General features: G+C 39.6%; 1 protein-coding gene across 2 annotated transcripts in view; it reads right to left on the reverse strand.

Annotated features, from left to right (window-relative positions):
- The window catches only part of golga4 (golgin A4), a 55,864-nt gene that overhangs the window by 14,965 nt on the left and 15,890 nt on the right, over positions 1–25,009 (reverse strand). For both annotated transcript variants that reach the window (XM_034185385.1, XM_034185384.1), the window contains 16 exons: positions 19,489–19,557; positions 19,059–19,385; positions 18,872–18,919; positions 18,727–18,783; positions 18,356–18,454; positions 16,966–17,113; positions 16,681–16,871; positions 14,112–14,195; positions 13,622–13,769; positions 13,358–13,536; positions 11,014–11,112; positions 10,761–10,916; positions 6,039–9,823; positions 5,815–5,936; positions 1,041–1,171; positions 611–697 (listed from right to left, as the gene is read on the reverse strand). In XM_034185385.1, coding sequence (XP_034041276.1) covers positions 611–697; positions 1,041–1,171; positions 5,815–5,936; positions 6,039–9,823; positions 10,761–10,916; positions 11,014–11,112; positions 13,358–13,536; positions 13,622–13,769; positions 14,112–14,195; positions 16,681–16,871; positions 16,966–17,113; positions 18,356–18,454; positions 18,727–18,783; positions 18,872–18,919; positions 19,059–19,385; positions 19,489–19,557 — 5,730 coding nt within the window. The remainder of the gene's footprint in view (positions 1–610; positions 698–1,040; positions 1,172–5,814; positions 5,937–6,038; positions 9,824–10,760; positions 10,917–11,013; positions 11,113–13,357; positions 13,537–13,621; positions 13,770–14,111; positions 14,196–16,680; positions 16,872–16,965; positions 17,114–18,355; positions 18,455–18,726; positions 18,784–18,871; positions 18,920–19,058; positions 19,386–19,488; positions 19,558–25,009) is intronic.

The raw sequence follows: 25,009 nt of genomic DNA on the forward strand, positions 1-25,009 counted from the left end.
CAGGAATCGAGACTGGCTGCTGCTGTAGAATCTCCATTTTCCAAGGAGGATATTCCACTGTGATTCAATGAGCTTCATGGCATATGGAATGTTTTGGAGCACAGCCACATAACTGAAGCAAGAGAGTGATCACAGCAATGTATGTCAGAAAATGGTCCTTGAGCTCCTTGATGAAATGCTTCAATTATACAGAAACACAAATGAAAGGAAACGTGAATTTTCAGGGCTGTTAAAGTGGATTTGAACTTGCGCATAAGATATCTTGAAGGGCCTCTTGTAGTATGGACAAAAATCCAACTGGATCAGGTTGTCTATCAAAATGTAGCAATTATAACCCAGCCTTTACCCAGGAGGGTCCCGCCCCACCCCATCCCACACACAGTACTTTTTTTTTTTTTTTAATGGATTTCATGCAGCTCTTATGAAACAATAAATTATTTGACACTACATAAATACAATCTAAGCCTTCAGTGTGCTACATATGTAATAACCACAATTGTGCATTTCTAAACCAACTGGGTATAAACATAAAAATCTTTACAAAAATTTAACCAGCTGATGCAGAAAACTCACAATGTTTAATAACATAGTAGGTTAGAAACACTTGTACCTCCGACGTTCCATAGCTCTTTTCTCGTAGGTCTTCAATTTCTTTCTGAACTTGCCGCACTGCGTTTCCCATCTCGTCTTCTCGACTCTGTGGACAATAACAGACAAATATTTTTCCTATATGTCATTTTAGCATCGCATCTCAAGTGTGACTCCATCTGTAATTAATTACAAGAACTGAGACCAGCCCCCGTGACCCCTAATTGGAGTAAGCAGATGAAGATGAGTGAATTTTTAAATAGTTCATCAGGGTATCATAAGATGTGCAACATGTGTCAGTTATGCACATGGTTGCCAACTAGCACTGTAACACCTTCCAAATGACGGTGGCATCAACCTTTTTCTCCAAAAAACCTGCAATAAAACAGTTGCAATGCATGAAAACTATTGTCAAAAATGTTGCAGGTTAATGAGTCATCCTTTCAGAATACCTGCAAAATCTGCTCATATTTCTGAACAGTTCTGTGCAAATCATCCTCCTTCTGAGAAACCACATTCCGAAGCTGTTTGACTTCCTCACGATGGCTGCTCATGAGCTCTGCTTCTATACACTGGGCCTTTGCTGGATCAAAGAAATAGGGGGACAAAAAGTCAGCATTAGCACATGAAACAACAGAGTCAACACTTAAATTCACTCACAGCTCACACAGAATGAGATTATACAGTTTCTAATGAAAGTTTCATTGTTAACAAATAGTAAAAATAAATATTAATAAGAATTAAAAAGTCAATTATTATTACTCCAGCTTAAATGGTAGGGGCGGTGACAAGTAGCTAGTGCGCACGGTTTCCATTCCTGGTTCAAACCCCACCCTAATTCGGGAAGGGTGGGGTTAGGCGTTAGGAAGAGCATCTGGCATAAAGCGTGTGCCAAATCAACATGCAGATCCAGCTCAAATTTGCTGTGGTAGTCCAGCAGGGGTGGTGGCCAAGTGGTAAATGCTCTTGGTTTCAGTTCAGAAGGCTCCGGGTTCAAATCCCACCCCTGCCACATTTCTCCATGTAATGTGGAGTTGTGTCAGGAAGGGCATCCGGCGTAAAACCTGTGCCAATTCAACATGCAGATCCAACTTGGATTTGCTGTGGTGACCCCGAGTGCAAACAAGGGAGCAGCCGAAGGGACTTATTATGATTAAAGGTTAAATAATACTGACGAGGACTGCATCCCATTAACAAATGCCTGCACACAGAATGTATTTTTCCTCAGATAACACTACTAAAGCAGTGATACTATTGTTAATTTCATCAGACTGTGTTGCATTCAGTAGAGTTCAGGCTAACACCTTCCTGATGCGAAGTCATCAAGGCTGGACGCAACACATAAAATATATCTGTCTGCAGAAGGTGTCATCCTACCGTGTGTTTGAGCATAAATCTTTAAAGGCCACTAGAATGGACACCAGCGTCCAGAAAGTTAACTTTAATTTTTCTTACAAACCAGGAACCTAAAATCCAAAATGTTTATTTAATAACTGCACAATTAAGAAGACAATGGCACTAAATTACATTATGTGTCGGCAGATTATGCAAAAAATAAATAAATAAAATGTGCTGCAGAGTAAATTCCTCTGACATCAATGACAAACATTTAATGAAAAAACAGTTTACATTTATACTGTCTCATGGTGTTGTAGTGTCTGATCACCTCTGAGGCTCAGATTAAAGATACTGTGTGTAGATTTTTGATCACAGCTGCAAATGCTACATCCATTCAATATCAATTTGTTTTTAAACATCATTTATGACTAATATATAACAAATAACATGAAATAAAATAATGAAATATGAAGTGTGCATCATATTTAAATTTAATTAGCTCAAATTGTCGTTCTTACAATAGAAAAAAAAACATTACAAATCTTGGATTATTTATTTATAGGTCATACGAATCTTTTGGAGTCTGGGCTCCATAAGGAGTGGATATATTATTACAGGCACCGGTACAAAATACTGTCAGCCATTTCACTCAGTTTGCTACAGTGTTTTTGGACTCGGCTCCAGCTCTGCTATAGCTCTGGGTGGACACGGTACCAGTCCGAAGCAGATTACATCTCGTGAACTAAAAGTCTTGTCCAACTACACAGACAGGTTGGTTGACATATTGCTACTCCAACTTGTTATCCACTACCAATATTAGATATAATGGGTTATAATACAAACTCATCAAACTTGTCACTGATTTAAATATAAATAAATAAATACTATACTAAACTAAACAAAACAACAACTACAAAAGTCTGTTGGATTTGTAAATCATAAATAAAATGTTTGGGACTACTCTCCATCCCTCAGATAGCTCAGCAGCAGTTTGTACGATTACAACGCCTATAAATAATATTCACACTCTTAGGCTTTTAGTAAGTTCCTTTGGCTTCTCCTTTTTCACATTTGAGCGTCATCACAGCAGATGTGATGTGGTTCTGCATGTTGATTTGACAAGTTTTAGGCTTGAGGTCCTTCCTGACACAACCCCCCCCCCCCCCCCCATTACATTTGGAATGGGCACAGGTGGTCTTTAACTGGAACCTTCTGCTTTGGAAGCAAGAGCACTAACTACGTGACCATCACGCCACCCTTTAACACATGGATTTCTTTATGTAGTTGTGAAAAATAAATAAATAAAAAACAGTTATGCAACATCATATTGGACTCGTGTGGAAGATTTTTTTTTTTTTTTTTAAGAACACTGGCAAAGTTTATCTACAGTTTGCCAGAATGCACGTGGGAGACTCAAGCCTAGACTTTATCCGTTTCCTTGTATAAAGGTCCTCTGTTCCACTCCATGTCGAAGCTGTGACTGCTGCTGCAACAGACCAAACTTGAACTCTGCAGTTCCTCCAATCACAACCACAGAAGCCCATATTTCCAGAGTTGTCATTTGTGTCTTGATGACTTCCCTCATGCATCTCCTTGCACAGTCAACCAGTATTTGAGAATCCCCAACTCCAGACAGAGTTACCATACAGTACAATACTGTTTGTATTTCTTAATGATTGACATAAATGGAGTCAAAGACCTATTCAGGAACTTGGAAATGTTCATCTCGCCATCCCTGACTTATGTGAAGAAATTAAACTGAAAAGTGATGATTTATCTGTATTATACTAAAGGGCGCCATTACTTATGGAACCTAACATTTTGGCTGTTTACATTTAATTTATAATGATTTGTACAGAATTGTTTTCAATTTGAGTTTAAAGAGGATCATTTTAGAAATTTTGGTATAGAAAAGCCTAAATTACTTGTCTCCCCATGAACTGGCTTACGGAAATTAAAATGTATGAAAGCCAAAAGGTGTACTGTACCACCGACCCCGCCCCACGAAAGGCAAGGGACCACCTAAAATTGGTGTAAATCTGGCACCATTCAACTGATGTGGTAACAGCGTATGACACACTGTATATTACTTATCTTTGCTTGTTGTGAATCTTCAAATGTATGTGTCCATCATTTAGGATGACGTTCCATTTCAGTTATGTCATATACAGTAGTGTTCAGAATAATAGTAGTGCTATGTGAGTAAAAAGATTAATCCAGGTTTTGAGTATATTTCTTATTGTTACATGGGAAACAAGGTACCAGTAGATTCAGTAGATTCTCACAAATCCAACAAGACCAAGCATTCATGATATGCACTCTCTTAAGGCTATGAAATTGGGCTATTAGTAAAAAAAAAGTAGAAAAGGGGGTGTTCACAATAATAGTAGCATCTGCTGTTGACGCTACAAACTCAAAACTATTATGTTCAAACTGCTTTTTTAGCAATCCTGTGAATCACTAAACTAGTATTTAATAATAATATTTATTTAATAATAACATTTAATAATAGTAGTGTGTCATTCAGTCAGTGAGTTCGTCAGTTTTGTGGAACAAACAGGTGTGAATCAGGTGTCCCCTATTTAAGGATAAAGCCAGCACCTGTTGAACATGATTTTCTCTTTGAAAGCCTAAGGAAAATGGGACGTTCAAGACATTGTTCAGAAGAACAGCGCAGTTTGATTAAAAAGTTGATTGGAGAGGGGAAAACTTATACGCAGGTACAAAAAAGTATAGGCTGTTCATCTACAATGATCTCCAATGCTTTAAAATGGATAAAAAAACGGAGACGCGTGGAAGAAAATGGAAAACAACCATCAAAATGGATAGAAGACTAACCAGAATGGCAAAGGCTCACCCATTGATCAGCTCCAGGATGATCAAAGACAGTCTGGAGTTACCTGTAAGTGCTGTGACAGTTAGAAGACGCCTGTGTGAAGCTAATTTATTTGCAAGAATCCCCCGCAAAGTCCCTCTGTTAAATACAAGACGTGCAGAAGAGGTTACAATTTGCCAAAGAACACATCAACTGGCCTAAAGAGAAAGGGAGGAATATTTTGTGGACTGATGAGAGTAAAATTGTTCTTTTTGGGTCCAAGGGCCGCAGACAGTTTGTGAGATGACCCCCAAACTCTGAATTCAAGCCACAGTTCACAGTGAAGACAGTGAAGCATGGTGGAGCAAGCATCATGATATGGGCATGATTCTCCTACTATGGTGTTGGGCCTATATATCGCATACCAGGTATCATGGATCAGTTTGGATATGTCAAAATACTTGAAGAGGTCATGTTGCCTTATGCTGAAGAGGACATGCCCTTCCAATGGGTGTTTCAACAAGACAATGACCCCAAGCACACTACTAAACAAGCAAAATCTTGGTTCCAAACCAACAAAATGAATGCCTCGCAGATGTGAAGAAATCATGAAAAACTGTGGTTATACAACTAAATACTAGTTTAGTGATTCACAGGATTGCTAAAAAAGCAGTTTGAACATAATAGTTTTGAGTTTGTAGCGTCAACAGCAGATGCTACTATTATTGTGAACACCCCCTTTTCTACTTTTTTTTACTAATAGCTCAATTTCATAGCCTTAAGAGTGTGCATATCATGAATGCTTGGTCTTGTTGGATTTGTGAGAATCTACTGGTACCTTGTTTCCCATGTAACAATAAGAAATATACTCAAAACCTGGATTAATCTTTTTAGTCACGTAGCACTACTAGTATTCTGAACACTACTGCATAGCTTAAAACAGAATGACACAGTTGCAACCTTATTTTGCCAAGAAAATATATTCAGCCAATCATTACCCTTGCATTACAAAAACCCCTGCAGCTTAAGTCAGTTTATTTTAGTGAAAGCATGATTATGTGCTCCAGCCTCACCAATAGTCTCCTTCACTGCTGTATCAAGCTCCTTCTCTTTCAAAGCCATTTGTGTGTTGAACTCTCTCATCAATTGCTTTAAAGCAGAATTGTGCTTCCCTTCCATATCTTCCAATTCCAGTCTACGGGAACAGATGGTAGAGGGGATATAATCAAAAAAACAAACACTTTATTAACAGATGTCAATTACATCTTAATTCTCCGTTATATTAAATGAAACTCACTTTAGGTTTTTGGCATTCTCCTCAATCAGCTCCTTCTTCATGTATTCTAGATCCTGTTCGTGCTCCTTCCTCAATGATCGGATATCTTTCTGTAACCTGGTGAAATCTTTCTGGAATTTTTCTTTTTCATGCTTCATCTGCATTAGCTTGTTCTTGAGAGAGTCCACAGTATCCACATCTTTGCTTTGTGAATGGTTTTCCCTCTCAAATTCCAAAGTACTTTTGGTCACTTCTACACTGCTACATTCCTCTTTCACCCCACTGTCAGCTTCTAACGGATTCTGGACCTGTTTATTAGGCGGCTGTTGATCAAGCTGTGCATTCTTCTCACGCATTTCTTCTTTCAAGTGACTGATTTCTGTAAGAAGGTTTTTATTTTGCTCTTCTGTTTCTTTTAGCTTTGCCTCAGTTTCCTGGAGCACCGATTCAAGCTCAGATGTTCTGTTCTGCTGCTCGGCCGCTCTTTCAGATGATGACAGCTTCTCTTCATACACGCATTTCAACTCTTCTAACGACGGCTCCCTCTGGAGCCTTTCATGAGTCTGAAGCTGTTCAAGCTGTTTCTCATGCTCTCCTTTAAGGCTAACCATAGCCTTCTCAAGGGTTTTGCTTTTCTCTTCTAGCTCATCTATATGGCATTTGGTGGTAGATTCAGTTCTCCTCAATTCCTCCAAGCTGGTCTCAAGAGCCTTGATTGTCTGCTCTTTTTCCTCCATCTGAGATGTAAGTTGCTTTTTAATCTGACCAATCTTCTGCTCTGCTTTCTTTTTCAGTTCTGATACTTTCCGTGTGTACTCTGTACTTAACTTCTCTTCTGTTTCTTTCAGACTCTCCTCTTTGCTCCTGATGTCATCTTTTATCCTTTCAAATTCTTCCCTTTGACTCTCAAGCTCGTGCTTCCACTTCTGGTTGTCTTTTTCAAGGGAGTCTAGTTTTTCCCTCATCTCCTGTTCCAAATTACCATTCTGCGTGCACTGCATCTGTGTTTGTTGCAGCTGTTCTATGAACTCCCTCTTTTCCTTCTCCCAGATGCCATACTGCTGTTTGAGATCAGCTGTTAGTTGCTGACACTCTGAAGTCTTTAAGGCTAGCTGGTCCTGGAGCTCCACCAGTCGACTGTTGCAGCTCTCAAGTTTCGAGGCAAGTTCGCAGACCTTCTGATCTTTCTCGCTCAACACCTGGTCCATCTCAGACTTGCTGATGGAATGATTGTCCACACTTGCTGTCAGCCTCTGTAGGGCTTCGTTCTTTTCAGAGATTTCTCTCTCCATGTCTACAATCCTGGTTTGCAAATTCGCAATAGTGTTGTCCTTTTGGGTGAACTTGGACTCTGCCTTACTCTCAAACTCAGACAGCGTGTTCCTGAGTTCATTTGCCTGCTCGACAGCGGCCTTTCTCTCCTGCTCTAATCTCTCAATGGCCTCCTCCATTTGAACAACAGCTTGTCTCTTCTCTTCTTTGCACAGCTCGTTCAACCGATTTATGGCTTCGTCCTTCTCTTTTACGCTACCTGCTATCTGATTTTTCAAGTCACTGATGATATTTTCCAAGTTATTGATGTGCGACTCATTTGCTTTCATGCTTGATAAGTTTCTCATTTCTTCACTAAGCTCCTCAATTTTCTGAACTTTTTCAGTGACAGACTGAGAAAGATTTTCAACATCCCTTGTTAAAGTTTCCTTATCAATTGTTAAGGCTTTGATATGCTCCATATGAATGTTTACCTGAGTATTTATCTGGTCCAATGAATTGCATAGATTTTTATTCTCCTCCATCTGATGGTGGAGATTCTCTTCTAAAGTGCAAATTCTATCTATTTTACGAAGGATAACATTTCGAAGATTCCCTACATTCTTTTGACTAGATACTAGCCGATCTTTCAGCTCTCCCACACGACATTCAACCTTTTGACAGAGTTCGTTAGAACCGCACTCCACCTTGGCCTGAACCTCTTTACACAGCAGTTCCATTTGGTTGCTAATCATATTGAAATGCTTCTGAAGCTCTGTTTCCTTTGCTTGATGCTGAAGGGCAGTGTCCTCAAACTTCTTCTGCAAGTCTTGTTTTTCCTTGCATCTAGAACCTTCTAGGCCTTTGAGCTGCATCTCTGTTTTTTCTAACTTATCTGACAAAGTCTTTAACTTCTCTTTGTTCTCTTCCTCTGCTTTATTCAGCTCATCTTGCAAAGAGTTTCTTTCATTCAGAGCCTGGCTGAGGTTCTTCTCCACAGACTCCATTTGCTCTTTGAGCATTGCTTCACCCTGAGACAAGCTTTCTAGCTTCACCGCTGCACCATTAAGCTCTTCTTGCAGTTTCTGCACAGTGGTTTCTCGAATTGACAGCTCCTCCTTCAGTACTTTTATTTCAGACAGTACTTGATCATTCTCCTTCCTGTTGTTAGTAAGTTGCTGAGAAGCTTCCTCCAGTTCTTGTAGCTTTTCCTGTAGTAGGTGCGAGTGTTTCTCCATTAGATCTTCCTCCTGCTGCCCTATCTTCTCCTGCCAATGACGCTCCAGCTCCTCGACCTTGTGCTTATGAGTGGCACGTAGTTTTTCCAGTTCATCTTTGTGGTTGTCCTGCAGCTGGGACATTGCACTGCTGAGGCCTTGGGAACTTTCTTTGGCCATTTCTAGAATTTTCTCTTGAAATTGTTCATCTTTTTGCTGAAGTTCTGTCTCCTTCTTTGCAAGCTCTTTCTTCATGGAGTCCTCATTTTGCTGCAGCTTTTTCTTAAAATTTTCTTGTATTTCTTTGGTCTTATGTTTGAATTTTTCCATCTTTGTTTCCTGTGCTTTTAACTTTGCTTCCAACTGTGTCATAGTGTTTTTCTTCTTCTCATTACCAGCTTTTTCATCATCTAGCTGCTTCTGAAGACGTGTCTGCTCTTCCTGCTTCATATTCAGTTCTGCATTATGTGACCTCTCTTGTTCTGAGAGTTGGTTCTTGGTCTGCTGTAGCTGGTATTCACGTTCTTGTAGAGACTCCTCTTTTTGTTTACAATCATTTTGGGTCATTTCCAGCTGATGCTTCAAATCTGCCAGTTCATTCTTACACTGGACGAGCTCCTCGCTGACCTTGCTTAACTCCGCAACAGACTTTCTCAGACTTTCATTTTCCATTTTGGATTGTGATAAACACTGACGCAGTTCTTCTAAATCTTTTATCTTAGTATTCAATTCTTGTATAGTTGAGCGCGAGTCGTCCGTCAGTGTTTTTTCTATAAGGATGTGTTCTTCAAGTTCTCTTTCTTTTTCTCTTAGAACAATTTTCAAAGTGTTCAGTTCCTCCTTCAGGGTTTTCTCCATGCCTCCAAGAGACTCCTCGTGCTCCCGACGAATACTTGCAATCTCTGCACTGTGTTTGGCCACCTGATCTTGAAATTTCTTCTCTTGTTCTTGCTGAGCTGAATTATGAGCATCTTGAAGTCCCATTAACTGTTGCTCCAATAACTGCTTTGTTTTCATCACCTCAGACAGTTCAGAAGAGAGAACTTCCAGTTCCTTTTGGTTTTCATCCACTTTCTGTAATGTTTTCTGGTTTACATCTTCAATGTGTGATTGGAACTGAAGCGCCACATCTACTCTATGTTTTTCGTTGAGCTCTTCAACAACAGTATCGTGCTGTTGGGTTAGGGAGCGTCTTTGCTCTTCCAGTTGCTTCTGGTGCCTTGTTAATAATGCCGATATCTGCTCTTTGTGTTTGTCCCTTAATTCCTCCAATTGACCAGACAAAGTTGAGCCATCATGGGAACTCTTCTCCAGTGAGCTGTCTAGCTCCAGTATTCTCTGCAATCAAGCACATTTACACTTAGACTGTGTTGCAAAACTCACTATCATGAATGGTAAAATGTGAATAATTACAGTAAAGTTTTCTGTAATTGTGTTTTAGCAATTTTGCAACAAATGCATTTATTAAAAGCATTAATGGAACAAAGAGAAGGTATGTGTGTATTATTTGTGAATACCAAACTGCTGTTAATCAAACAACATAATATCTAAATCTCACTCATAGCCTATGTATTCATAAAATTAACTTTACTTGTTTATTCAGTGCATTTAATAAATTAATGTTTTATTTCAACATATTAAGTACACAAGTAATCTACAGTTGCTCTTAAGTGATAACACTAGCTCACGTCTGCACAAGAGATGAGCATTACTTTTTCTCAGAAAATGGATACTTAATATCTAGCACTGATGCCAGTATCCGCTATTCACTACTGTATTAGATAAACTATCTGTAATCTATAAAAATATCAGCAAAACAGCATGTTTATCTGAATCCTGACATAAAAGACTATCTCTAAAATTCTGCCTATGTAAAATAAAACCAACAAATTTTACTGCTTTGTGAGTACCCCAGTAGATGAGGAGGCTGTTAATCCTGCTCATAAGTACTCAATATAACAAAGAATTTACAATTTTGCCCTGCGGCCGAATAGCTAGATCACATATCCTCCACCAATCAACAGCTGGGTGGTAGAAAACACTACCAGGTTTGTCTTTAATATGGAGACGTGGAAAATACACAGTGTTGTGGGTTCTCAGGGCCTGGATATAGAATTACCAATGTGAGATACAATTAAAGCATTTAAATTAAGCTGCTACAGTATATAAAGTAGATGATTACTGTTCCCCAGGTTCAATGTGTCACTGTGAAACTATATTTATAACCAATATAATCTTTAAAAAAAACAAAAAAAAAACCAACAACAATTCTCACAGTTTTGGCAGCTTCCAGCTCCAACTGTATTTCTTTAATCTTGTTGTCAGCCTCTGTTTTCAGAGCCGTCTTCTGTAACTCTGCATCCTCCAGAGCCAGAGAAGCCTGCTGTTCTCGCTCCTTGGCTAACTGGGCAAACTTCTCTTTGCATTGCTCCTAAACACACAAGCAGAGCTATTAATCAAAATGAGATTCAAATTTTTTTTCTTCTGCTTGTAAATTTAAATATAAAAATCAAACTGCTGACACCTACCACAGCTTTGTTGATTCGTTCATTGATCTCATCTTCCTTAGCAGCCAAGGCATCACTGTGAAGTCTCTCCATATTAGCCACAGTCTCTTCAGAAGATTTCTGTATTGGTAAACAGTACATGTGCATCATTATCATATAACAATATACAAAAAACATTTTCTCTCGCCGTTTGCCATAATAGTTCTGAAATAATTTAATCCGGCAATGTTACCTTTGTCAGTTAATTATTTACTACAGTTTTAAAGACAACCCTTTGCTTAAAGTCCATTTGTGATTCTGAACATTTACTTATTAACCCTAACATAATGCTGCGTTTACACATAACGATGACAAGCCACGAATGCCACGAAGTATACATTCTTAGCCACTGATCATGAATGTGATGATTCGGGGCAGAGGTGTCAGGTGTCCTCAGGAACTGTCGCGACCTGTTACCACGCATTATAATTAATGGCACGTGTTGCTCAGGAATTATTACGAACCATTATGCACGGTCAAGAATATTGTCCTGCGCTGCTGAGTGTAACAGTACATCACTACGTTCCATCGCTATTCTGTCAGGAATGTTGTAAATTTGGCGAATTGTCTCCACTCACCCCCCATATTCATGCTACCGCCAGCTGCTGAACCGTTCACATCACCCCTCAACACCCAGATGAATCCATAGCAGAAGAAGAACTTTGTGATTGCATGATTGGAGAAGGTGCAGGGATGTCTGGCTGCACGTGGGTCTCCTCTCACTCCTCTGGTTCAGACTCGTTCTCCCGGTCATCAGGCACAACAGCAGGTGGAACACCTGCAGGAGCACGCTGAGGACATTCAGCAGAAGTGTGGAACAAGACTTAGCTGACTTGGCGTCACTGCGCCTCTCCAGCATAGTGCATCAATGAAACTAAATGCGGAATGAATTTGTGCGTACATGAGAGAAAACAGTGATTCGAAGTGGCGCGCAGTGAAATGTGACACCACGTTACAATTCGTGTCAAAACTTGACAGTTTCCATGTCAATTCATAACACCGCGTGACAGTTTGGGCTCCAAGAACCATCTCAGGAACCACTATGAACGCTGTCATGCTCCATTAAGGATCACCACTGATCAAGACGTACCAACACGCTCAGTTGCAAACTCAACAATGTGAAGGTGGTGCGCTAAGTTCCATTAAGAATAGGGTTGGGTATCGAGAACCGGTTCTTTTCAGGTATCGTTAAGAAATGATTCGATCCACTGATATCAACAGCCTTTATGCTTAACGATTCCCTTATTGGTCCTTCAGAGCAGATGTTTTTGAGGGTGTTTGTCGGGAAAATGATCATTCCTCTATGTTAATTGCAGACCCAACAGCGGCTCTATAATCAACCGCTTCTGCAATGCGACTCAACTTTGAAGCGTGAACCAATGAAGCAGTGCTTTGATCCGCTGGCACATTGGTTCTTTGATTTGCTGCTCTTCAGAAGCAGCAAATCCACTTCATAACCCCTCTCAAAGCCATTAAAATATGTCAATCGTGAGTCATCTTTGTGTGGATTAAAGTCACTAACGGGCTCTTGTCTTGTTGCAGTCAAGAAACGAGAATCGTCCTCCGTTCCATTGGCACAGCTCCAACCGCTGCGCGGCTCTCTGCCAAGACAGAGTCCGGTCAGAATCAATAACTTTAAAGCGAATTGCCGCTTTAAATAAAATGACACCTCTTTCCAAAAGCTGTAATACAGACAAACTACAATCGACTAACATTTTTTTCCCCTCCCAAAATGAGACGTCCTTCATTCTTTATGAATTACACTCTGACATGCAGCACAGCTGCAAGAGCTCAACTCAGACGTACGGAAAGACATTCAGGCCAATAATGTCTGAAAGTAAATGTTTTTGACAATAACTACAGATTTCTTTATTTCTATTTATGTCCAGAGATCAAGGATCCACCATGTAGAGTTTATTATGTCCAGAGTTTAAAGATCCAGTGACCAAAGTGACATAGAAACCTGTAAAGCCTACTTTTAGTACACAGAAAATTCACAAGCGATATCGATAAGGAATCAGATCGATAAGCGGAATCGATAGATAAAATCTTATCAATACCCATCCCTAGTTAAGAACGTCATGAATGTACCAAGAATGACATTCGTAACGCGTCCTGCCTATGTGTAAATGCAGCATTAGAAAGGGACAAAGGTGCAACAGCTTTTCATTATTTTTCAGATTTTATATGCACAGTTAAAACACCTAAAACAGTATTCTGTGTGTGTTTGAAAGCAAAGACCAGCATGAAAAAATGTAATGAACTGACTTGCTTTACAAAGGAAATAAATGCAATGAGTGTTGTGGTGTAGGAGGCACTTCCTGACCTTCATGATGCTAACAACCTCCTGTTTGACTCGTGTCAGTTCCTGTTGCAAACTCTTCCTCTCTTCCTCCCCAGCCCTTTCAACTTCTTTCACTCGGTCCTCCAGCTGAGCCTGCAGCTGTTTGCGGGCCTCCTCTGCCCTCTGGGCGACACCCAATGCCCGCTCAAGTTCTTCAAATGCTACAAAGAAAAACACATTTTTTAAAAAAAAAAGCATACAAAAATGTGTTTCTACAGTGGATTTCAAGAAGCTTATTTTGCTTACCTGATTTCTCTGCTTTTTCTTTCTGATCTTGTAACTCTTCTTTCTGTGCAGTAGCTTGCTGGAGCATGGAGCGCAGTTGTGCAACCTCCTCCTCTTTGATTTCTAGTGTCTCATGCATTTGCCGCTTTGTTTCTGCAATGACCATTCCCTAAAAAGCAGAGATTAAGATAAAAACTTACCTGTAGGGTCAAAGTCAGCGTTCATAAAAAAAAAATAAATGTACGTTAATATGACAAATACAAATTTTCTAATGAACACACTAAGCTGAGGACTGTGCCTATAATCATTTGACTTGTTCACAATTTCAGCATTCCTCAAAGGGATGTCCATATAGAGCTGAGGTCAAAGTTTAAGAGAAACAACATGAGACTTCAAGGTTGCTGACCTCTATACTCTGCTGCAGATTGAAAACGCGTCTGGTTTTCATATACAACGGAATTTCAAAGACCTTAAATCAAGATGTTGCAAAAGCTGAAAAAATATCTCTCACCTTGTCTTGCTCCAGCTGCTCAATGTGGTCCTTGGCATCACGTAGCTGAGTGATCAGCTTTGCCTTTTCTGTGGTGTGCAGTTCCTATAAACAGAAAACATTTACCTGAATTACGTACGAATGAAGGGGTAGAAATCACATCTGTTAAATATTGAACACAGTAACCAAATTTTCATTGGGCGAAATCAGATTTTTGCATTTTCCATTGCCTGAGGGCACAGTGAAACAGAGAGGATGGAAAAAAAAATAATTAAAATGTCCCAGTGCTTCCTGTCTTACTGTACGGCTGTGAGACCTGGACGCTAACCAGTAACGTCAGGTGACAACTGGATTCCCTTGGTACTAGATCTCTTTGGTGGATCCTTGGGCAGCAATGGAACGTGCCAAGCAAGCAATTACTTATGGAGAGTACCACTCATACTGTGAGGTAACATCAGCTATGACATTCTGGCCATGTGGTGTGTTTCTCTGTGCGTAATCTCGCACATAGGTGTCTCAGTGTTGACGACCCCACTGGCTGGAGAAGGTCAAGTGGACATCCATGCATCACGTGACTGTGGCAGATGGATGGTTACTTTTGAGAGCTGGTGATGGACTACTCATCAGCCTGGGTGGTAGCCATCCAGCACCCAGTGCAGTTGGTATGTTGGATGCGGTGACACACGACATCAGTGCATGCTCCCAGAAATGACTTGAGATCACACTGGGTGGATTACAAATGCTTTATAAGAGACAAATTCAAACATGAGATTTCTGCTGCACCACCCAGGAGGTGCCTTAACACCCAGAGTGTAACCAAACCAACCGCTAAACAAACAGGATGACCACAATTACAGAACAGTTTGGCAGCAGTGGCCTCGAGTATCTATGCCTCTGTTACCACAAGTGGTTAACCAGTAGCTACTGTGAAGATAATTCTGGGTGGGCTCAGTTTTCCAGATGGTTGATCAGGTGTGAAACAAGGCTTGTATGCTGAATGTTTCCCACTGCCAGTGTGTGGTAGCAGAGGTGAAATTCAACAAATACAATTTTTCTACAAAAACACAAACACAGGAGATGCTAAAATATAAACTACCATCTAGCAGATTTAAAAAAAAAAAAAAAAAAAAAAAAAATGAGGATGTCGATCCATTTCATGAGATGTCTGCCTGCTGCAGGGGATGGGTAGAGCAAACCACAACAGTGCCAGGATGTTTTCACACTACTTTAAAAAGGGCTAAATGCACATTAACCTCTGCTTTCCCAACTAAGGAAACATCCCGTTCCCACAGTGATTCAACACAAAAATACCAACAAATAAAAGCAAGTCTGTCAACAAACAAACTGTCCAATATCAGAACATTCTGTATCAACAAACATTGGTTATTAGATGATATAAAACACCAGCGGAGCTAAGTGCATGCTAAACAAGCCAGTGCAATGTTTAGAAATTCAAGGAAACTTGTCATGTCAGCTTGACATGTTCAGCCATGTCAAGCTGACATGACAGGAACACACTGGTCCCAGAGCTTAGCCAGACAATTTGGAACTTCAGACTGAAAACCAGAGCACCAAACCATGTCACCAAGATAATGAAAGACTACGGTGAACATTTTACTGAAGAATATCAGTTCCTCTAAACACATCAAAGTACCTTTGCCCTGTTCCATTTGAAAACAGTCTTCTTCAAATTATAGTTATTCTTCTTCTGGCTGCCATAAAAAGAGTGAGATGTCTCCATCTCACTCCATCTTCTGCATCATCTTTTGTCACAATTACTCATAAGTGGTTTCTCCAGAATTTCCATTGAAAAATTTCATTAAAGTTGTAATATTTAATATAACAGTTTAATAACTGGATCAAATTTCATTTTATAGGCTTTGAAGGATTACGTCAAAACTACTTCACGGATTCTCACCAAATCTGAAGCACAGATTGATATTAGGGCATGGAAGACTCCACTGGATTGTGGAAGTGATCTGGATCCAGATTGGCAGACACCAGAAGTCTCTGATTGCTACTGTTTCATAATATTAAATAAAAATTACACTGGACCAAATGAGGCTCAAAATCACAATTCTTCATTAAGGCTAACTGTCGACTAAATTTAATTTACAGCTAGCATGTACTTTTCCATAGCATGCAACAGGCAGACAGCAAACAAATGCTTGTGTTCACACAATCTCATTGATTGAGGCTACACCTTAGTGATAAGGGTGTTTTACGTACAAGCATGTCACCTAAAATTATAAAAAGTTACTCATAAGTAGGTCATACGTTTGAATAAAATGACCATATTCTGGTTATGCTATAAACATCAGTGGTTCCCAAACGTGGTCTTCCTACCCTCTAGTCCAGGATATTTCCCATTTCTCTCTTCTAGCCATGGACAACTTAGATTACGTATGTTCAGACAATTACCAATTGGATCACATATGATCAGAGGATTAACAGCTCAGACAGGTGTGACAAGAGCAGAGAGAAATGGAAATCATGGAGGGCAGGTGGGCATGAGGATAAAGTTTGGAAACCCCTGAATTAGATGTCACACTCCATCATCACTATTGCTGAGGACAAACAAACAAGTCACCTTTATCTTCTCTAACTCTTGCAGTCTTTCCTGAAGCTGCTCCTGCAGAGTTTCCTTCTCATTACACAGTTGGGCATTCCGTTCCTTGTGTGTATGTAGCACATCTTTGCACTTCTGCAGTATGTTTCCCTGCCTCTTCACTCTGTCCTCAAGAGCTGCAATAACTTTTGATGGATCACTGCTGCCCTCTTCTGTACAGAAAACACAATGCACTGGTTCAAAATGAAGATAGATATGGCTTAAAAACTGAATCTACTGAAAGATGAAAGTACAGTAAATGCTCACCCTCAGGGATGTCTGACTGTTGTTGCTCTTTAGAGGGACTTTGTGGAGCTGAGGTAGAGTCCACAGTGTCTTCTGACTGAACGACCCCACCTTCATTTGGTAGCACACCATCAGACACACCCTTAAGTCGTGTCTTCATAAGGGCAACCTGGAAATAATTAAACAAAATCACACAGAGACAGAGAGCAAGAGAGAGAGACAGAGAAAGAGAGAGAGAGAAAATCTACCCACTCACAACCAGACCTTGTTCTGTGATCAGCCTCGCTCAAGCTCGTCTACATCATTGAGCTCACAGTGCCCTCCTCTTTCCCAAGGCATGTTGGGGAAGATGATTGGAACAATAGTCTTCCCCAACATGTCTTGGTCAACCAAGGAAAAGACATATTGCCTGGAGGCCTATATCACCAACAAATCATACCATTTGGAGCATAATTTTGAAAGAACATGACTTTTATGCAAAACGACCAAGAAAACTGAAACTTTGGGGAATGAGAATAGACAGCCTGAAGTTTAAGAATTATTAGAATTTTCATGGGTTCATTTTTTTTTTTTTTTTTTTTTTGGTGACTCTGTATTAACGCATTAGATTACTCGTTACTGAAAAAAAGAAAAAAAAAAGATTAGACTAAGGCATTACTAACTAACGCTTTACCAGCATCCCTGGTCATTATGGGGTATTGTGTGTAGAATTTTTAGGAAAAAAATGAATTTCATCCATTTTAGAATAAAGTTGTAACATAACAAAATGTAGAAAAAGTGATTTTTTTCCGGATGCACTGTGTGTGTGTATATATCTATATATATATATCTATATATCAAAAGTATTCAGCCCCTTGGTATTTCACACATTTATTTATGACATTTCAAATACAACAAGTAAATCAGGCTTCTCAATATAAAAACTTCAAAAATTATCTTCCCTATACTCAAACTGAAAGTAAATCTCTACAACTTGACATAAATTAATTAAAAATATAAAAGCCAAGATGATGGGTTGCATAAGTAATGGGCCTCTTTGGTATAATACCTGTAAATAATCAGTTTTATTGTCAGTTTTCTTCAGACAAGTCAGGGGATGGATACATGAACATTTCACTGAATATGTCTTGGACTTTATTTACATCAGTTATGAAGAAATACAAACTAATTAATTTATATCAAGTTGTAGAGATTTGTTTTCAGTTTGAGTCTAAGGAAGATAATTTTAGAATTTTTTTTATTGAGAAGCCTGATTTACTTTTTGTATCTGAAACGCCATAAACAAAATTGAAATGCGTGAAATACCAAGGGGCTGAATACGTTTGCAAGCCACTGTGTGTGTGTATATATATATATATATATAAAATGTGATGCATCAGAGCTATTCCCATTCTTATGGTTAAGCTCTTACCTGTGTCTTGAGAACAGTGATCATTTGGTCTTTCTCCTCCAGAGTAGCATCAAACTCCTCCTGTAGGTGTTTCTTAGCCTGCTGGTCCATTTGTAACTCCTAGACATCATTTTGGAAGTTCAACTTCAACACATCTTAACATAAACTTTAATTATAATACCACTATGTCAGTGCTAGCTCAAACATAAAAGGTGGAATTGCCATGCAAAATATTTTCTCTTGTTACTGGGACTGTCGCTTGCACGCTTTAAATTTATGTAAAAAGAAATCAAATGCCAAAAATGTTTTGATGCACAACAACACTGATACTGGCAGTATCAACACAGTATCAGTGTTGATACTGCCAACACTGATTGGCAGTATCACCATACCTCTCGCAGCTCCCCTATTCTTCGAAGAGCTTTATCTTGACTCTGACTAAGGATAACCTGGGGATGAAAACAAATCAATTTTGTTCAAGACATATAAACAGAATACTGTGAGAACTATAAAATAGAAAAATTGGCAGTTAATTACCTGTGTTTTTTCTTTATCCCTTTGTACTGTCCGGTATGCTGTAACCAGCTACACAGTAGTGAAATGGAGGCAAGTAACAGGTTAGGGGTTAACACTGAAAGGAATAAATATAATTGATGACACACTGTAGTAACTATAATTTCTTAACAGTGCAGCTATGTGGTATGAACTCTTAAATGCAAGTTACCTCTGAGTACTTTCCTCTGTATTTCCCCAAGCTAGTCTCCACCTTGTGCAAGCGGTGCAACAACTGATCTTTGGAAAGAGATTCTGTATTTCCTGGTGTGTCTTCGGCCTCGCTCTCAATATCAGATGGAGGATCATATGTGGAGGAACCCAAAGGCTCATTTTCTCCCAAATGTGTCAGTGAGTCACGTGATGAACTTCGGAACAGGTTCTCTTTAGAGGGAGAACGAAACAGGTTTTCTGCCCGGCTGGTACCACCACGGATTAAGGACTCCACTGAGGGAACTTTTAGTTGTAGTTTCTGGGCAAATGACTGGGGTTCCTCTCTCTGTTGGCAGTTTGACAGATTCCGTGAAGAACAAACTTTAAATATGTCATGTAATGAGAAACGGCATTATAAACTTTGACTGAAGGCTATGTAGGTAACTTACTGGAGGAGTACAACTGCCATCCCCATTGATGCTACTTCTGGGAGACCTCCCCGGCCCTTTAGATGCACTCTGTAGGAAAATAATACATTATGAGTGAAAGGATTATTCCATGGATCTTTGTTTAGGCCAGTTAGTCATCCACACCCAGTGTGGCACTCCCTGATTACTCTGGAGAGAGCAATATTAGTATTGCTGGGAGCAATGCAGGGGCAATGGGTACCCTCATGCAACTTGGAAAGAACAGAGGGGTTAAATACATAGAAGAAGGCATCTCTAACACACAGTAAATTAAAAACAGGGCAAAAACTACAGTCTATTTTACATATAGGAGGTCAGAACAGACAGACATTTCAAACAAGAGAGAAAGAATATCAGTTAAAGATGCTTGCTTGTGTTGTGCCTAGCTGTATGACATGAGCACACAGTAATACTTAAAGTTAGCAAGCTTTCAGCAGCTTAGTGGTTTAGTTGACTTGTTAGAAGCAAAAGTCAGAGCAAGCAAATCTTTTTCCTTCCTTATCCACTTCCAAGCTACTCCTTCCTCTGTATGACTGTACAAAAAAAACCCCATTTATTTTCTGTTTTTTTGTACAAATCATATCCAATAGTTTAGCAGTGACTTTTGCAATTTCCACAGTCTCTTCAAGAGTAACTCTTACTGGGAAAGTTGAAGCCTCCTATATAGGAAGGGCAAGTGTAATATTATCTTTCCAGAGAATGTTGCGTTTTTTCATTACTAAACATAATATATTTCTTGCAATGGGAAAATGCCATATTTCGGTCCATTCACACTTGGTTGAAGAGCTCAAACAGAATCTCGTTTTAATTTTGTTTCATTTCAAAGTCTAATACATTGAGGCCAAGCAGTAAGCTTCGATGTGTCCAGGTGAAGCCCAACCGGGAGAAGAAAAATGTGCATTTCCTTGACTAGCCGTTTGAGGTTGGCTCCAAAAGTGAGCAGGTTCCCACTTAACTCCATGTTAAAATCTCCAGCTTTAGAGCAGAAATAAACATGTTGACAGTGTGGTATAAAAAATAGTTTTGGTCTATAGGTAGTTTCCCCCTCCATGACAACAGTACGGGGGGATTTTTTTTTTTCTAACTTTTTAGTTTAAGGCATTTTAAGAAGTTACATATAATTGGGGCACAGACACAACTCTCACTGTCATTAACACTGTGTTCACTCGATGCGGCTGCTAGCTGTAGTGGAGGGCTGCATCTGTTGGTTTGGGCATTTTATTGCAAACACCTGGAATACTATGGCTTATTTGGTGGTGAAACATCATTAACAGATCATCTAAGACGTCCTTACAGCAATATTTGCGCGAAATGAAATTTAATGGTTTATGCTAATGGCATGAGCACGTTTATAGCAGCTATCAGTAACCTGATCCATTGGGTTCCCTTAATGCATAATTACTGAGAAAAACAAGTGGCTCATAACTTTTAATCTCCACAGCAAAACAAAACTGTTAGAAGAACAGCCACGCAGTGCACAAAAATATGATTTAATAAACACCTGAACTGAGGTTAGCCTGTTAGCTTAGCTGGTTTGGACTCAAAGGGAGGGGCGTGTCCAGGCTTCTTTCAACACACACTGAGCTGCCACTTTATGCATTAATGAGTTCATTGTGACATAAATGTGCCAAAATCAGCGATGCTGCTGCTGCCAACATGGCGACGCCCAGACATGGGCTTCAAATTGGCTGTTCCGGGTCTCTATAGAAAATCTCTGGGTGGCATCATGCAGACTTTGTCCAGTATATATACACAGTCTATAGTTGAGGCATGTAAAGACTTGCCATATGCAAGCAAGGATCACATGTTTGATAACAGACATGAATTAAGAGCCAATTTTAAAATCCATGTCGTGTGCCGATATCAGAGAAACATTTGAATTCTTTTTGACATCTTTACATCTGAATAGGTTTATAGAATCACGGTGTTTGTTTATTAACAGGATGTCAAAAAGACAAATGCATTTCAATGAAATTTGGTGGATGTAGGCTTTTGGCCAAGAAAGAGGTAAAACAGTGTCCCAAAATACATGTTAACACTGATTAAGATATACACAAAGAATTGTTGGAACATGGCAGTGTGGCGTACTAGTCTTGTGTTTTACTCTAAATTATTTATTTGGCCATTCTTGTAGATAGTGATGAACTACAAGCAATTTATCCTGTTTTTATTGCTAAATACACTCAACAAAAATATAAACGCAACACTTTTGGTTTTGCTCCCATTTTGTATGAGATGAACTCAAAGATCTAAAACTTTTTCCACATACACAATATCACCATTTCCCTCAAATACTGTTCACAAACCAGTCTAAATCTGTGATAGTGAGCACTTCTCCTTTGCTGAGATAATCCATCCCACCTCACAGGTGTGCCATACCAAGATGCTGATTAGACACCATGATTAGTGCACAGGTGTGCCTTAGACTGTCCACAATAAAAGCCCACTCTGAAAGGTGCAGTTTTGTTTTATTGGGGGGGACACCAGTCAGTATCTGGTGTGACCACCATTTGACCCATGCAGTGCAACACATCTCCTTCGCATAGAGTTGATCAGGTTGTCAATTGTGGCCTGTGGAATGTTGGTCCACTCCTCTTCAATGGGTGTGCGAAGTTGCTGGATATTGGCAGGAACTGGTACACGCTGTCGTATATGCCGGTCCAGAGCATCCCAAACATGCTCAATGGGTGACATGTCCGGTGAGTATGCCGGCCATGCAAGAACTGGGACATTTTCAGCTTCCAAGAATTGTGTACAGATCCTTGCAACATGGGGCCGTGCATTATCCTGCTGCAACATGAGGTGATGTTCTTGGATGTATGGTACAACAATAGGCCTCAGGATCTCGTCACGGTATCTCTGTGTATTCAAAATGCCATCAATAAAATGCACCTGTGTTCTTCGTCCATAACAGACGCCTGCCCATACCATAACCCCACTGCCACCATGGGCCACTCGATCCACAACATTGACATCAGAAAACCGCTCACCCACACGATGCCACACACGCTGTCTGCCATCTGCCCTGGACAGTGTGAACCGGGATTCATCCGTGAAGAGAACACCTCTCCAACGTGCCAAACACCAGCGAGTGTGAGCATTTGCCCACTCAAGTCGGTTACGACGACGAACTGGAGTCAGGTCGACACCCCGATGAGGATGACGAGCATGCAGATGAGCTTCCCTGAGACGGTTTCTGACAGTTTGTGCAGAAATTCTTTGGTTATGCAAACCGATTGTTTCAGCAGCTGTCCGAGTGGCTGGTCTCAGACGATCTTGGAGGTGAACATGCTGGATGTGGAGGTCCTGGGCTGGTGTGGTTACACGTGGTCTGCGGTTGTGAGGCTGGTTGGATGTACTGCCAAATTCTCTGAAACACCTTTGGAGATGGCTTATGGTAGAGAAATGAACATTCAATACACGAGCAACAGCTCTGGTTGACATTCCTGCTGTCAGCATGCCAATTGCATGCTCCCTCAAATCTTGCGACATCTGTGGCATTGTGCTGTGTGATAAAACTGCACCTTTCAGAGTGGCCTTTTATTGTGGGCAGTCTAAGGCACACCTGTGCACTAATCATGGTGTCTAATCAGCATCTTGATATGGCACACCTGTGAGGTGGGATGGATTATCTCAGCAAAGGAGAAGTGCTCACTATCACAGATTTAGACTGGTTTGTGAACATTATTTGAGGGAAATGGTGATATTGTGTATGTGGAAAAAGTTTTAGATCTTTGAGTTCATCTCATACAAAATGGGAGCAAAACCAAAAGTGTTGCGTTTATATTTTTGTTGTAAGTTAAAACTTTGAAATCTTGAGGTTGACATAAATTAAACAAAGAAAGAATTGAAGACCTCCAATTCTGTGTTATGGCAATTCAATTCCAATAATGGGGTCCAGAATTATGGTAAATAACAGTGTATTATCTCAATGCTATAAAGTTATAACAAAAAAGTGCCAAAATTGTGTAACACACTTTACAATCATGATTATTATTCTTGTACAACCTATGCTTTCTGTCTTCTTTCAGGAGTAGTGGTGAGATGTAGTATGAATGAAGAGAATCAAAGAAGAAAAAAAAAAAAGCATACATTCAGATGTGACATTTTAAAAATGTCAGGACTGTAACACCCTAAGCCTTGTAAACATTCCAGTGCCGACAGTTTTGGCTACCTTTTTTGTAACTTCTTTTGCAACTTTTTAAAGCAACAAGATAAAATACTATTATTTACCATAATTCTGAACATCATTGTTGGACATTATCTGAAACAAGTTTGCTTCTCAATGTATAAGTTAATGCTAAAATATGAAGGGAAAAATAAAATTAGCCATTTTTTAATTACATACTACAGGCCCTAAGCGCTGCATAACAATTACAACTGAAAATTATTTATCCCAAGTGTTTTTTATTTAACACACACACACTGAACTTACAAAACAAGATACCGGGAGAACAGCTTTGGTGAAGTGCCAGAAACTGCTGACACAGACATTTCTGACCTCTAAAACAAAATGTTAACACAATTATTGTGTAGTATTGTATGAGTTGAAGATGCTTTGATAGGAAACAAAAAGTTATATTTATACACCAGAGTGATTTCTAAGTGAGCAATCTGACACTTTCAGTACGAACAGTAGACTAAGCAAGATAAATGATATTTGATGAGCTTCTACCAAGCATAGAAGATTGTGTTGATGACATTTGGATATGAGGTAGGAGGACCACAGAACTATGAGAATAATAGGACCGATCATAATAAGGACCAATGTTGCCAGCTAATGACAAAATCCAGATGTTATATTGGGTAAAGTTTCCAGGTCAGTTTGTTAACTGTGGTGGAGGTTTTTAAGTTAGTATATATTGATAAAATGTAACATAGATATAAAACTCATTACAGGACCACTCATTTCAAACATGCCTTTAAAAATTAGTCGTTACACCTAATAAATGTTTAGCAACTAAAGTGACTGATGTCCACCCACTGTTGTATGAGGAGGAATTTTTGGACAAATGAAACGTTCACATTATATATGACAAATTAGAATTTCAGATGTGAAGTGTTTCAGGTGTCATTTGTTTGAGCTTCAAAATGGCATTTACATGTGTATGTCCATTTCGTTAATCGGAAGACCTACAAGTAGTGCAACATTTTTATTAGTGATAAAGTTTGCCAATATCTTGTAAAATGGAAGACAACATTTTCCAAATTAATTTGAAGTGGAAAAATGCCTAAGGCAATAAGGCAACACAAAGGGACATTTGGTATGAGTCTCTAAGGCAAGCAACTAGAAGCTAAAGGATACCTATAGACAAAAGGGAGTGATATTTAATTTGGCAACAAACTGTAACAACTAAAAGGTAGCACAAACAAACCAGAACATAGCAGAAAGGACACAAGCATCTATTCAAAAATATTCACCATCACTTCATTAGATGCAGGGCCACCTAGCTATGAGATGCCTTCTTGTTGCTAACGTCAACCAAAACGGGAAACAGCAGGG

Source organism: Thalassophryne amazonica, chromosome 13 (assembly GCF_902500255.1).
Source record: "Thalassophryne amazonica chromosome 13, fThaAma1.1, whole genome shotgun sequence".
Taxonomy (NCBI): domain Eukaryota; kingdom Metazoa; phylum Chordata; class Actinopteri; order Batrachoidiformes; family Batrachoididae; genus Thalassophryne; species Thalassophryne amazonica.